General features: G+C 37.7%; 1 protein-coding gene across 1 annotated transcript in view; it reads left to right on the top strand.

Moving 5' to 3' along the window:
• mtpap (mitochondrial poly(A) polymerase) overlaps positions 1-15,555 on the top strand; it is a 44,744-nt gene extending 29,189 nt beyond the window's left edge. The window contains exons 6-9 of the mRNA XM_073054751.1: positions 764-990; positions 8,325-8,414; positions 9,785-9,858; positions 14,239-15,555. Coding sequence (XP_072910852.1) covers positions 764-990; positions 8,325-8,414; positions 9,785-9,858; positions 14,239-14,604 — 757 coding nt within the window. The 3' untranslated portion in view covers positions 14,605-15,555. The remainder of the gene's footprint in view (positions 1-763; positions 991-8,324; positions 8,415-9,784; positions 9,859-14,238) is intronic.
• Positions 15,556-15,796: the final 241 nt, after the last annotated feature.

Consider the following 15,796-nt stretch of genomic DNA (forward strand, 5'->3'; position numbering starts at 1 on the left):
ATTAACATTTCAGATTAATAACCCTTCATCAGAACTTAATAGAAGGTTAAAAAATGCAACAAAAACATTGAAGAGTTTATGGGTATTCATGAAAGCAAATTCCGTTGTGACCACTGATTCAACATTATTAAGATCTTCAGGACATCTTTGCTCTTGTACAGGGTAGCAAATAAAGAAATTCACTTGGAAAATGAATTGCTTAAAACATAAACATGAAGTTTTGATTTTTGAAGGTTGTGAAAGGATACAGCAAAGTAAGGACCTATAAGAGATTTGGACAAAGAAGTATCAGGTGAAATTTAATCTGGGCAAATGTGAGATTTAACATTTTGGGAGATTAATGGAAAAAGAAAGTATAAATGGCAGGGCCCTTAGGAGCATTGATGTACAGAAGGATCTTGGGGTGTAAGTCCATAGCTCCCTGAAAGCGCAAAATGAAGGCATAAGGTAGCTTGCCTTCATGAATGAAGTATTGAGAATAAAAGTTGCAAAGTTGTTTTGCAGAGGATAAACCCTTGGTTAGGCTTCATTTGGAATATTATGTGCAGTTCTGGTCACCACACTCTAGGAAGGATTTTGGGAGTTTGCAGAGAGTGCGGAAGAGGCTAACCAGGATCTTGCTGGATTAGAGTACAATAACTAAAAGGAGAGGTTGGACAAATTTAGATGGCCACCCTTCAGCTTCTGAGAAAGCAATGATAGGAAATTAACATATTGATTACATTTATTAATATGCTCAATTAACTTGCTATTTTTGTCACAGAATTGCTATGAGAAGCACAGAACTCCTTTATATTTATTCTAATATTGACCCTCGGGTTCGGGCCCTGGTGTTCAGCATTCGATATTGGGCTCGTGTCCATGGTATCACCAGTAGTATTCCTGGAGCCTGGATCACTAATTTTTCCTTGACTATGATGATTCTTTTTCTGCTGCAAAAGAGAAATCCACCAATTATACCAACACTAGACCAGCTAAAAGACCTAGCAGGTAATACAGACATAGATTTCAATATCCTTTGACAATGGTTTCATAGCATACATGGTGTTGATATACTGTATACTCAATGTGCTTCTGAAAGAGCTGCCCATTCTGTCCTATGTGTTTTTTTATTTATATACCCTCAACATGTTCTAGTATTTTATTGCCTTTTAAAATAAATTACAGATTCTATTTAATGTACTTTTTTGTAATCGTTTTTCTTGTCCTAACAACCCTGCGCGTGCAAGTAAAAGTTTTTTCTAATCTCTTTATCCTTCTAATTATTGACTACCGGTATATACTTATATAGTGAGCAATAGAAGTATTCTCTTATCAAGTCTCACCTTTCAGGAGAGTCTCAATGAGGTTCAATAAGAAGAGATTCAGTTTCTTTCGTTGTTTCCACAACTAATTAATTTTGTTTTTGAAAAGCTCATTCAATTTGCTTAAGTGGATGTTGACATCAAGCCAAGTAATTCAAAGCTCATTGCTCTTGTAAAGTTAGTCTGTGGCCTCATTGAGTTGCTTCATTTCTTCAATTGATTATACACCCAAATGAGCACTTCTACATCTGTGATATAACATTTGATGAAGCGCTACTGGAAGAGCACTTTGAAGCAAATATTTCATCTCTCTCCAGTTTATTTCTGAGTACCAATTCTGAACGTGTGTTTATCCAAAATATTTATCCTTGTTCCTACTCTGGTTCCTCTTCCTGGCCTCTGTATTAGATAATATCAATAACTGTTTTGATGAAGATTAGCGATCTGCAATGTTAACTCTGGTTCTTTCTCTAAAGATGCTGCTTGACTTACTAAAATTTCCAGCAAGGGCAGTGTTTTGCTTCTGAGCCATTGTTTCCCTTTTGGGTTTGTCCACTTCTCTTGCATATTTATAGTCGTCAACCCTCTGCTCCAAATACCTACCCTTGATCCCATGACCTTGGAAACTACCACCGCAGCTCCATCCTAACTCCTCTCAAGTTTTAAATGTAGTGTAGCCTCCCAGATTCATGTTTTCTTCCCCGTTTTTGAGTTCTTCCAATCTAGTTTACACTTTTGCCATGGGCTAAACACCTATTTAGAATCATACAGTGAGAAAACAAGATCTTCAGCCCAACTTAATGCACCAACCAAGGTGCCCTCTAAGCTAGTCCAATTATTTTCCCGCCCCACTTTTGATCTCTTTAACATTTTCTATACAAATAACTGTCCAAATGTCTTTTTAATGTTGATATTGTACCTACCTCAATCACTTCCCCTGACAGCTCATTTCAAAGTGAGATTCTATGTGATATGACAAAGATAATCTATTATTCATAATCTCACTGAAGTTTGCTGCAGCCGGTTAAAGTAGTTGACTGCAGCAGCATCCTCTAACACCTCTGCCACAGTCCACTGGGGTTAGGACCTCACCATTCTGACCTTATCCAGCGGTTGTATCCAAAAAATCATTTTGTCTGCACATATCATATTTTTTTTGCCCAAAGGTCTTCTGAATTTGCACCCCCCCCCCGCCTTTTGTTGGCCCTTAGCAATGTCATCAAAAAGTATGGCATCTTTGACTAAACCAAATTGTTGGACCCAAACAGAATTACAGATGAATTCCAGAGCTGAGTTGAATTTGCTTGATATCAAGGCATATTTGACTGAGTGCAGCACTGAGGAGCCTTTGTTTAACTGAGGTCAGTGGATTTCAGAGAGAAGACTCTTCAATAGCTGGAGTCATAAATTTGCACTTTGAAATATAGTTGTAGTTGTGGAGGCTGATCATTTCAGTCTGGGAACATTGCTACTGAATTAGCTCAGTGTGTCCATCATCCAACCATTTTCAAATACTTCATAAGATCAGATGTTGGGAAATTTGCTGATGATTGCACATTATTAAATTCCATCAGTTGAAACGTACTTAATGAAGGATAGCTTACAGATGCCAGCATGTCTTTGAGATATGGAGGGAAACAACTGCACAGACAAAGGGAGAACATACAAATTCCATGCAGACCAGCTCCCAAGGTCAGGATCAAACCCTGGAGCTGCCACTAAATACTTGGCCACAATGCTGCCTGTTCTCTCTATTGAAGCAGCAGTGTATCATGAGGTATCCTTAAAACCTCTGACCATGCAACTTTATCCGGGAGGATTAGGAAAAGCTTATAACTTCCATTCTTCTCTCAAAAAATATAATTTCAGCTAGCTCTGGTGTTTAATCCATTTTTAAAGATACAAAACTTATAACATTTCCTTCCTATTCCTTTTAATATTTCACAATCTTCTTAGTTACCTTTTAAGAAAACAGGCAGACAGCATTTATTTGGAACTACTGAATATCCTTGTTTACCGCATAGGTAACTATATTCATCTCTAATGAGTCCGATTTCTAGTTTGTGTCTTGTTTTTGGAGGTTTCCTTGATTTCTATTTTAAAAATTAATTTAAACATAGGCATATTTATAGTGACGTAGGAGTTCATTCAAACATGAGTACGGACTTCAAACTCTGATTATGCAGAACCAAGCAAAGTAGATGCTTCTTAATTTGTTTTGAGATGTTCATTCCTATATCTACAAAATTCAGTAAATCATTTAATAATGTGCACTGTTACTGCTTAAAAGTAAGACGCTATTCTGCTAATCCATTTCTGTTTAAATTGCGGTATGTGTCACATGACAGAAGTGAGTTAATCTTTTTATGGCTGCATTCATCATGTGCTCTCTTCCAACAATGGATGTGATTAATCATGTCCCAAATATAGACGAGAAACATAATTGCTTGTATAATTGCAGAAATTAAGTACAAATAATGTAGCTGTATTCTGTAGTCCCAGACACGTGAGTTAAAGATTGCGCCACAATAAATAACATGGTCATTGCAGCTCTGAATATTACTCAAGGGTAAATCATGCTTGACTAATCTTTGGAGTTTTTCGAGGATGTAACCAGGAAGTTAGATGGGGGAGATCCAGTGGATGTAGTGTACCTCGATTTTCAGAAGGCATTTGATAAGGTCCCACATAGGAGATTGGTGGGTAAAATCAAAGCTCAGGGCATCAGGGGGAAGACATTGACATGGATAGAAAACTGGTTGGCAGATAGAAAGCAAAGGGTAGCGGTGAATGGGTGTTTCTCGGAATGGCAGGTGGTGACTAGTGGGGTGCCACAGGGCTCGGTATTGGGACCACAGCTGTTTACAATTTACGTCAACGATTTAGTTGAAGGCATTGAGAATAACATCAGCAAATTTGCTGATGATACTAAGCTGGGTGGCAGTGTGACATGTGATGAGGATGTTAGGAGAATTCAGGGTGACCTGGATAGGCTGGGTGAGTGGGCAGATACTTGGCAGATGACGTTTAATGTGAATAAGTGTGAGGTTATCCACTTTGGGAGTAAGAACAGGAAGGCAGATTATTATCTGAACGGTGCAGTTAGGTAAGGGAGAAATACAAAGAGATCTAGGAGTCCTTGTTCATCAGTCACTGAAGGTGAATGAGCAAGTGCAGCAGGCAGTGAAGAAGGCTAATGGAATGTTGGCCTTTATTACAAAGGGAATTGAGTACAAGAGCAAGGAAATCCTCTTGCATTTGTACAGAGCCCTGGTGAGACCACACCTGGAATATTGTGTACAGTTTTGGTCTCCAGGGTTAAGGAAGGACATCCTGGCTGTAGAGGAAGTGCAGCGTAGATTCACGAGGTTAATTCCTGGGATGTCTGGACTGTCTTACGCAGAGAGGTTAGAGAGACTGGGCTTGTACACGCTGGAATTAAGGAGATTGAGAGGGGATCTGATTGAAACATATAAGATTATTAAGGGATTGGACAAGATAGAGGCAGGAAATATGTTCCAGATGCTGGGAGAGTCCAGTACCAGAGGGCATGGTTTGAGAATAAGGGGTAGGTCATTTAGGACAGAGTTAAGGAAAAACTTCTTCTCCCAGAGAGTTGTGGGGGTCTGGAATGCACTGCCTCGGAAGGTAGTGGAGGCCAATTCTCTGGATGCTTTCAAGAAGGAGCTAGATAGGTATCTTATGGATAGGGGAATCAAGGGATATGGGGACAAGGCAGGAACCGGGTATTGATAGTAGATGATCAGCCATGATCTCAAAATGGCGGTGAAGGCTCGAAGGGCCGAATGGTCTACTTCTGCACTTATTGTCTGTGAAAATCCATCACAAAGAGGTTAACTCCAGTGCAGAATGTAATTGCAAATTAACTTCACCCCAGAGGAAGTGACTTGATGATTCTTCCTAGAAATCAGACCTTTTTCACACGAACAATTGCTTGAATTGCCACAGGAGATCTTGCCCTGTAGTGGTACAGCTTTTGCAGGGATGGCTGTTAGTGAAAATAAGGGTCTTGAACTTCATCCTAAAGTTGGATGCACAGTTTAGCAACTCTATTCCACTTTTGTCAGCCCAGTAGATAAGTTCATAATATAGCATGTTTAAGGTTGTCCCAAATTTAACTTCAGGGTTGTGATAAATATGCCAAGGTATTTGAGGTTCCTGTGAGCACCAATTAAGCAATTGTTTAATATTTTTTCAGTCTGGAGGATCCTGAAATAATTTGTAAATAATTGCTTGTCGCTCTTGAAAGAACCTTGTTTGGAAATGAATTTACATGAGGTTGGCACAAGGACTTGCTGAAAGTCCATTCAGCTGTGCCTCTTTGACCAGTTCTCTCACCTCTCTGCTCTCATAACTCATGGCCACTTAGGTGAAATGCAAATAGCTTCTATCATTTGGAGATCATGTTTAGGGAATTGTGGCTTCTTGAGGGAGGAATAGTGAAGGTAATTTTAATTAAACATAGACAGCTTTCAGGTGAGAAGCCTTCAGCCTTTGAGTTTATCCAGCTGTTTAACACAATAATCTCAATATCCTAGCCCTAATTCCAACAATCATCCTTCCCTCATCCAATCTGTGTAGCCCTGTCTGAATTTCTGTTTCAATGAAACACTCTCTCATTCTTCTAAACTCAGTAAATTGAGGCATACTCAAACAAATCTCTCTGCAGACGACAATCTTGCCATCCAAAGATTCAGCCTGATCACCTTCCTTGTACTCCCAGTACAGCAAAGTGTACAAATTGAATGCACACAATATTCTAGGTGTGGTCTCAGTACAAATCTTTATAATTATACTAAGGCATCTTTGCCCTTGTAGTCAAAACCACTTGTAATATAGCCCAAGAAACCATTTGACTTCCTAACTTTTCTGCATCTACATGTTTGCTCTCTGTGACTGATGCACAGGAACACCATTTAATGAATACTCTGCCTACCTTTCATACAGAACTAAATCACTTCACATCTCCCTCAATCTGCAATACTAATAGGGTTTTTGCTGCTAGCAACCTTAATAATGCAATAGTTTATAACTTTCCTATTAAAGGAATAGGGATCTATATTCCACTCTTCCTCACTTCTACTAGAAAAATATTACACCTGTTAATTTGAAATATGCAGAATAATCACTTTAAAAGAATGTTTATAATTACATTTGCATTCCATCACATTGCAATTCCTTTTGGTGTATAAAAATTCTACCTTGAAGAATGGTAGAACATCTAGTACTGGAGGCCAGTCAGTCCACTGCTGCCTCATAACTACAGATTTCATGATGTACAGTGGCACGCAAAAGTTTGGGAACCCTTTCTGTTACTGTGAATAGTGAGTGGAAGATGAACTAATCTCCAAAAGTCATAAAGTTAAAAATCAAACATTCTTTTCAACATTTTAAGCAAGATTAGTGTATTATTTTTGTTTTGTACAATTTTAGAGAGAAAAAAAGGAAAGGAACACCATGCAAAAGTTTGGGCACCCCAAGAGATTTGAGCTCTCAGATAACTTTTACCAAGATCTCAGACCTTACTTAGCTTGTTAGGGCTATGGCTTGTTCACAGTCATCGTTGGGAAAGGCAGGTGATGCAAATTTCAAAGCTTTATAAATACGCTGACTCCTCAAACCTTGTCCCAACAATCAGCAGCCATGGGCTCCTCTAAGCAGCTGCCTAGCACTCTGAAAATTTAAATAAATGATGCCCACAAAGCAGGAGAAGGGTATAAGAAGGTAGCAAAATTTTTTCAGGTAGCTGTTTCCTCAGTTCATAATGAAATTAAGAAATGGCAGTTAACAGGAATGGTTGAGGTCTGGAAGACCAAGAAAACTTTCGAGAGAACTGCTCATAGGGTTGCTAGAAAAGCAAATCAAAACCCCTGTTAGACTGCAAAAGACCTTCAGGAAGATTTAGCAGATTCTGGAGTGGTGGTGCACTGTTCTACTGTGCAGCGACACCTGCACAAGTATGACATTCATGGAAGAGTCATCAGTAGAAAACCTTTCCTGTGTCCTCACTACAAAATTCAGCGTCAGAAGTTTGCAAAGGAATATCTAAACAAGCCTGGTGCATTTTGGAAACAAGTCCTGTGGACTGATGAAGTTAAAATAGAATTTTTTGGCTGCAGTGTATGTTTGCAGAAAAAATGGTGCAGAATTTCATGAAAAGAACACCTCTCCAACTGTTAGCACGGGGGTGGATCGATCATGCTTTGGGCTTGTGTTGCAGCCAGTGGCACAGGGAACATTTCACTGGTAGAGGGAAGAATGAACTCAATTAAATACCAGCAAATACCTGAAGCAATCATCACACTGTCTGTAAAAAAAAAAGCTGAAGATGAAAAGAAGATGGCTTCTACAACAGGATAATGATACTAAGCACACCTCAAAATTCACAATGGACTACCTCAAGAGGCGCAAGCGGAAGGTTTTGTCATGGCCCTTGCAGTCCCCCAAACTAAACATCATCGAAAATCTCTGGATAGACCTCAAAAGAGCAGTGCATGCAAGACAGCCCAAGAATATCACAGAACTTAGAAGCCTTTTGCAAGGAAGAATGGGTGAAAATCCACCAAACAAAAATTGAAAGACTCTTAGCTGGCTACAGAAAGTTACAAGCTGCGATACTTGCCAAAGGGGGTGTTACTAAGTACTGACCACGCAGAGTGCCCAAACTTTTGCTTCAGGCCCTTTTCCTTTTTTGTTATTTTGAAACTGTAAAAGATGGAAATAAAAAATTAATCTTGCTTAAAATATTAAAGAAATGTGTCATCTTTAACTTCATGCCTTTTGGAAATCAGGTCATCTTTTACTCACTTAGCTATTCACAGTAACAGAAATTTTGACCGGGGTGCCCAAACTTTTGCATGCCACTGTACAAGTCAGTGATAGTAAACCTGACTGTGACAATATTAGAGCTTTAATTGCTACTTCTGATTAGTCTTCCCTTCTGTCTTATTATAATTTGTGTTAACTGTAACATTGACAATGATACTAATTTTTTTTTAGAAGAAAAAGATAAGCATATTATTGAAAGTCACGACTGCACATTTGCTTCTGCTATCAAAGTCAAGCCTCCCCAAAATGGAGAGACACTGGGTAAGTTAATCAAAGTAATGCAGCACGGAAACAGGCCTCTTGATCCATCTCGTGCCTCCTGAACTCATCCCACTTTCATCTATTTAGTTCATTTACCTCTAAATCTTCCATGCTCACCTCTGCCTCTGTCAGCTAATTCCTTGTATTCACCACTCTGTTTGAATAAACATGTACCTCAAGTCTTTCCCCTCTCACCTTAAAGATATGTCATCTGTTTTTGTACCCGCTCTGTCTCAACTGATACAGACAAGCATGCCATATGCCTTCTTCACCACTTTGTCTGCCATTTTAATTGCTTTCTGGAGACTGTGTACTTTAACATGGAAATAAAATGGTTTAGATTGCCTTGTGTCGTGTCTCTGTTCTACAGTACTCCGCAGAACACTAATTAACTGTGTTTGACTTGTCCTGTATGAAATTCCCAAAATGCATCACTGTACACTTGTCTGAATTAAAGTTCATCTGCTGTTCCTTTGCCCATTTTCCCAGTTGATCTGGATTTGGCTGTAGTGTTGGATAATCTTGCTCATTGTCCACCACAGCAAAAATCCTGGTGTCAGCTGCAAAGCTGCTGTTCATGCCTCACCTTTTTCATACATTATGTTAATGTCTGGCAAACAACAGAGGCCTAAGCACTGATTCCTTTGCCTCTCATCTGGAAAAACAACTCTCCTCTGCTCCACTGTCAGTTTTGGATCTGGTTAACTAACTCACACTAGGTCAGATGTGACCTAACTTTAAAGGCCAATCTACCATGTGGAATCTGATCAAAAGTCTTGTTGAAGTCTTAAGTAGTCAATGTTTACTCCTGTCCTTTTCAATCTTCTTGGTCATCTGTTTAAAAAAAAAACAGCTAAATTTTTGATAAATGATTTCCCATACAATAAACATGCTGTCTATCCCTAATTAGTCCCAGCCTTTCCAGGTGAAGATAGATTCTATCTCTCTGAATCCCCCTAGTAACTTACCAACCATTGAGGTTGAGCTCACCTGTCTTTAGTTCCCTACCTTGACCTTCCAGCCCCCCCCCCCTTAAATAAATGCACAACATTCTTCTAGTTCCATTCCATTCTTCTAGTACTTTACCTATGGCTAAGGAAGATAAAAATATTCCCCATTATTTTCATCCCTTGCTTTCCACAACGTCCTAGGATAGTCTTGATCAGGCCTTGGGGATTTAGCCACTTTAATATGCTTCAAGACCACATCAGCTCTTTCATAATATCTGTACTATCATTGTACACTTACCTGAATTTTCTAGCATCCATCACCACCTCCAGGGTGTATATGGAGATGTGAAATTGATTGTGTGAAAGTACCATGTAATTCTGGTTTGTGAATCTAATGGCATTCATTACATTTCTTTGCAGAGGAGCTCTTACAAGAATTCTTTGAATTTTATGGATCCTTTCCTTTTAGTAAAATGTCCATCAATATCAGAAAGGTTAGTAGCATGATAATTGTACATTTGTTTTTTTGTATTATAGAGATACTTGTGATCTAGATTAAAATAATAATTTAGCATTGTTTTAATGGAACTTTCAACAGGATTGTAGACATCAAAATAATCTGTGCTGGAGTTTGTATGAAGCAAGAGGAAAACATCAACTTAGACAAGTTATAACTATCAATCCATAGATATTCTTTAATGGGGACTTCCTTTAATGCAGTAAAACTGAACACTGTTCATTTTGCAGAGTGATAATTTGTAAAAGGAACTTTTTTTTGTTTGTGTTATCATTTGTATTTTTTTAAATGACATACAGGTCTAAGTCATTAACATATAGTAGAAAAATAAGAAACTGAATGCTGAGCCTTGTGAAGTATACTGATACCAACTTTCTACAAACTTGCTCCTTGCTCACTTTGGATCCATTTTACCACTTTCCCATGGCTTGCATGGGCTTTTACTATTTTGACCTTTGTGAATGTTTGTTAGAAGCCTTACTGAAAGGCTTTGTAGGCTGCAGACTCACTGCCCTCATCATCACCCTCAATGACCTCCTTTAAAAAGAATCATTGATCACAGTCTTCCTGTAATAAATCCACAGAGGCTGTTCTTGATTAATCTATGCTATTTAAAAAAAAAAGGCTTATACTGTCTTTCTGAATTGATTCCAATAATTTTCCCAATATTGAAGTTAAACTAATTGGTTATTTCTTCCCTTCTTTCCTTTTTTAAGTAATGTCATAATGCCAGCGCGTCCTCAGTCCTCAAGTACATTTGCCAAAACTGGGAGGTGCGAAGATAAAAACTATCCTCTTCTACATAAGTATCCTGTTTTTCCTTGTTAAATCATCTTAGTGGCATATCTATGGCTGGAGTTAAAAATAGCAAATATAGGATTATTTTAAATTTACTCAATAACTGATAATTAAGAATTAAATATCAGATACTTTGAAGTGGATGTTGCAGGGAAAATGCAACTTGTACTAAATGATTAATCTAAATGGCAGTGAGTAGACTGATAATCCTTCCAGATTTTTGGGCTGATTTGCTTTTAAAGCATTAGGACTGAAGATTATTTATCCAAAGGGATCACTAATACTACTTGAGCCATCAGAGAAGACAGAGGATATTTTGATTAATGTTTAAACTTAAAAGCCAGAACTAAAGTTTCGTCAACCTGTCAATGGACTGTTTATAAGTTAGGCCAAGGCAAGGATTTTCTTCTCTCAAAGTAATCATAATAATTTGCTTATCAAATTTTATGTGCTATTAAAAGAATAAAATAGAAATTGATACAGTTTCTAACAAAATATGTTGTAATAAAGCAAGCAATTCTATTTTCAATTATTTACAAATGATTCTACTGTTACAAGGATTAACCCTCAATAGTAATTATCAGTTAGGCACAGAAAGAATCTATTTACTGACAAATACGTTTAGTGGCTCAGTTCACAAACATGTCAATTTACACAACTGAATACCTATGTAAACAATTAGTTTCCCTGATTCTCCATGAGCAGTCAAAGAAGAGACAAGGTAATACCCAGGATAAAGAGTTTACGCTCGCCAGGCATCCCTCTGTGTCCCCATTGACTCTGGTCCGATGTGGCACCATTTTCTTGCTCTTCTCAGAAGTGACAACTTGTAATTGATGTCCCTGTTCTGAATCCGAGCAGACCAGTCAGTTACTAGACTTGAGTTAATCATGTCAGATACAGCCTCCCCTATTCAGAAACCTGCATGTTCTATCGTACCAAAGAAGTCCGCACAGATAACTTATTTGAAAATGATAGCCAGTTCAGCAGATTATCAGGAGCATCATTGTGTCCATTTTAAAGCACTTTGATACAACTATTCCTGAGCAAAAACAGTTCACAAGACAGCTCACAAAATGGAGGTTACATAACAGCTGCATAAAAAGGCCCCTCCATTCCTTCAACCACGTGGCAAGAACAAAGACTGTATCCACTGTCCTTGACTCATTCGAGTTCACTGATTTGTAGACTGTAGTTCTTTCTGGCAACCATCTCCCTCTGGATCCAAACATATTGATCTTAGGATCATCAACTTGCTCTCATTCTGTTGATTGCCCATAGGACTGCCAAGGACTCCCAGCAGGTATGCCACACTTGCATTATATAAAGATAAAGGTAACATTTACTTACTGAATTCACACATGCTGTACAACGACAATTGTCTCGTGTTTTCTAAGAGTATCATCCTCTCACCTTTTGCAAAATTTCAGCCTTCCACCTTCTGTTGTAGTACATTAAGCATTACAATTACCAACATGTATAAAATTAGTATTATAGCAGCATGTGATACTATCCTCACCCATGGATGTATTTGAACATTTGATCCCCAATTTCAAAACTTACTCCAAAAGCTGAGTCACTAAATACTACTTCTGCCTTATCAGTGTATGTTTTAATTACTTTAGTGTATTTAGTCCATTGATAGATTATCTCCCTTGCCTCCTCCACAACTTGTGTCCAGTCTACAGTCAAGAGAGAAATCAGTGGTAACTCGTTAACGACATAGTCCCACATATATTGATCTATATCAGTGTGTTGGATTGTGGGGTTCACCCTTGTTACCATGTCTACTACTGGCTGAGGCAAAATTCATCCTCCAATAACCAGACCTAAAGTCACGTTCCCAATGGCAACGTTGTAACTTTCCAAAGGATACGGTTTCTATCCCTCGCTGTAACTCGTGCCACTGTTGCTATATGTCTGAAGCACCAGTGCATATTGCAAGAAAGACTGATTATTCACAGGCAAAATAGACAATGTCATTGCATTGAATTCAAAGCATCTCAATTTTATACACTTATAATTCAAATGTTGTGTTTCGATCTTGTTGCTCTGACCCATCTAGTTAATGTGTGTCAGCACCCCATTGGACCTGGTCAAAGACAGCATCATTTTATTGCACTTCTCACAAGTGACAACTTGTAATTAATGTCTCTGTTCTGAATCAGAGCGGACCAGTCAGTTACTAGGCCCAAGTTACTCAGGTCAGACGCTGACTCAACCTGTTCAGAAACGTGCATGTTCTTTCTATCATACCAAAGAACAGCTCACAAATAATGTATTATTTGAAAATGATTTCTAGTTCAGATTATCAAGATCATCACTGTGTCCGCTTTAGAGCGATTCAATACAGTTAATCCTGATCAAAACCAGTTCACAAGATAGCTCACAAAATGGAGGTTACAGAACAACTTCATAAAATGACCACCTCCATTCCTTCAACCACATGGCAAAAACAAAGATGATTGGTTTGCCTACTTTCACTGTCATTAACTCATTCAAATTCACTGATTTGTAGACTGTAGTTCTTTCTGGCAAACATCCCCCTGTAGATCCAAAGATATTTATCTTCGGATCATCATCTTCCTCTCATTCTGTTCATTGCCCATAGGACTGCCATGGACTCACAGCAGGTATGCCACCCTTGTATTATATAAAGATAAAGGTAACATTTACTTTCTTTATACCACCAATTGTCTTTTCTGTTTTCTAAGAGTATCATCTTCTAACTTTTTGCAGCATTTCAGCCTTCCACCTTCTAAGTTAAAGTACATTAAGCATTACAATTATCATTAATTATCAATTACTATAAGTATTATAGTAGCATGTGATACTGTCAAAGATTATAGTTCTTTCTGGCCAACACTGCAAAACAAAATTGAGTGGTATGATGGAGCTATCTAATGCTTGATTTTTAGCTGCAGTCAATACTGCTAATGCAGAGAAGCCAAATGTGGGTTTACACAAAGCAATTTGAAGGATTTTATTTCCATGAACTCTGGAGTGATCTGTGAGTTTACTGAATGATGTATAAAGTTTGAATATGCAACCAAAAGCCTACAATTTAATACAAACACACAGAATTCCAAAAACCCATCAGTTTATCTTGGGCAGCAGTCCAATTCATTTATACAATGTTACTCTGGATGTTTACTTGATGTAAGGCAGTCTTTACTGTTTTAAAATCTTTGTACAGGAATAAAAGCTTTAAAGGTGTCATTGTGGTACAGGTGAACAAGAATATTAAAGTGGATTCTAAATAAGTATTTCATTTACCAATGTGTGTATTATTAATATACTTATATTAATAAATAAATTCTTGTATTTATGAACTTGTTAATCCTGAAGTTGTGGAATTCTGGAAGTTATTGATGTAGTTTAATCTTTGATGCTTCCTTCTACCTTCAGTTGTTCCAGTACTCAAGGCAGAAATAAACCTGAGAATATATATGTACCTGCAAATATATTAAACTCCATGAATTAATTTTTGTTGCTTTTTAGACAGTATTATAAATAGTAGGTACTACAAAATCCTTATTTTTTTCTGTAACCATTCCAGGGAAAGGAACAGAATAAATCTGAAGCATCACCACTGCACATCCAGAATCCATTTGAACAGGCACAGAATGTTAGCAAGAATGTCAATCAAACCCAACTGGATAGGTTTGTGACAGCAGCCAGAGAGAGTGCCTGGATCTTACAGCAGGAAGATCTAAAGCATCCAAATGGCAGTGCCTGGGGATTAGCTGCCCTGCTTCTTCCCAACTCTCAGTCGTTCAGTGGAAGGAGCAAAAAGAGGAGGAAACAGCCAGCCAGTGAAAGAATTAAAAATTTGTTGGATTCGTTAAAGTTAAACAAGGAAGCCACTGAACATTTGAACAGGTCAAATGGCTTTCGAAAGTTTATTTCCACTGTTGCACGGTAGCAGCCCGCTGGATACAAAAAAGGAGTTTGTGTCTTCTGAAATATTGGTGCCTCAAATGACTAGTAAGATGTCAAGAACCTGAAGACTTTAATTTATGGATTTTTTTTGTACAAAGTGCTTTAGGAATTATTGAATGAAGCATTTAGTTGCCTGTAAGGTTTAAATTTCCTAAACACTTAGTCTGAATTTGTTTTAATGAACAATAGTGCACAAATTGAATTTCATTCTAGCTAATCTGAAATGTAAACATTTCAAGTGCACAAGAGACTGCAGATGCTGAAATGTGGAGCAACAAACAATTTACTGGAGGAACTCTGACATGTTCACAGTTCTTTTCTTTCCATCAGACGCTGCTTACTTGCTGAGTTCCTCCAGAAGATTATTTGTAACTTTTGAACAGTATTGGTTTGAAATCCAAAAGATGGACCTAAAGAGACAATTCCTGCATATTCCTGTGTTCACATAAAGTTCACTGCATGTGCCCAAATAATTTAGAAAGGTACAGACAAATGTCTCAGATTGTACTTTTAAATTACCAGTGGTGCATTTTTAAATGATCAGTAATGGTTTACAAACTTTGTCTTTTTGCATTTGTTCATTTTTGTTAGCATCTGTGTTTGTAATTCCCACCCAAATGGATTTTATAATCTCATTGTTTCAGCCCTTTATAAATGGCTGACTTTTTCCTCTTAGTGGGAATCTGTTTCACCCTGCTGTGGCAGTAATAAGACCAACTCTCTCAGTTTTGCACAAATGAACTCAATGCTTTAAGTACAAGGTAAACATGGTAAAAGTACATGGTAAAATAAATAATTGTTTTCATTAATATGTTGCAATGAATATTGAAACAAATATCAGACAGTTTTCATATGTGGAACCATATGATTTATATCAAGGGCATTACTTTGTAATGCAGATTAAAAATAAAATAATGTGGGATTTACAAAAGTATTTTCTGGATCTTAAGATGTCCCAGAAGTATTTCTTAGCTAATAAAACTGAAGTGTAACAACTGTAGGAATCCAGGGTATCAGTATTGTAGCTTATATGAAGAAGAAAAAAAACAGCATGTATTATTGGAAACTTGTAAGTTTATCATGTGTTTTGCAGAAGCATTATCAGTCCCAGGTCCTTCAACATGTACAGGTGGTTTACCAAAAGCTTGAGCAAAGATTTTTTTCAGGATAATCAA

Source organism: Hemitrygon akajei, chromosome 8 (assembly GCF_048418815.1).
Source record: "Hemitrygon akajei chromosome 8, sHemAka1.3, whole genome shotgun sequence".
Taxonomy (NCBI): domain Eukaryota; kingdom Metazoa; phylum Chordata; class Chondrichthyes; order Myliobatiformes; family Dasyatidae; genus Hemitrygon; species Hemitrygon akajei.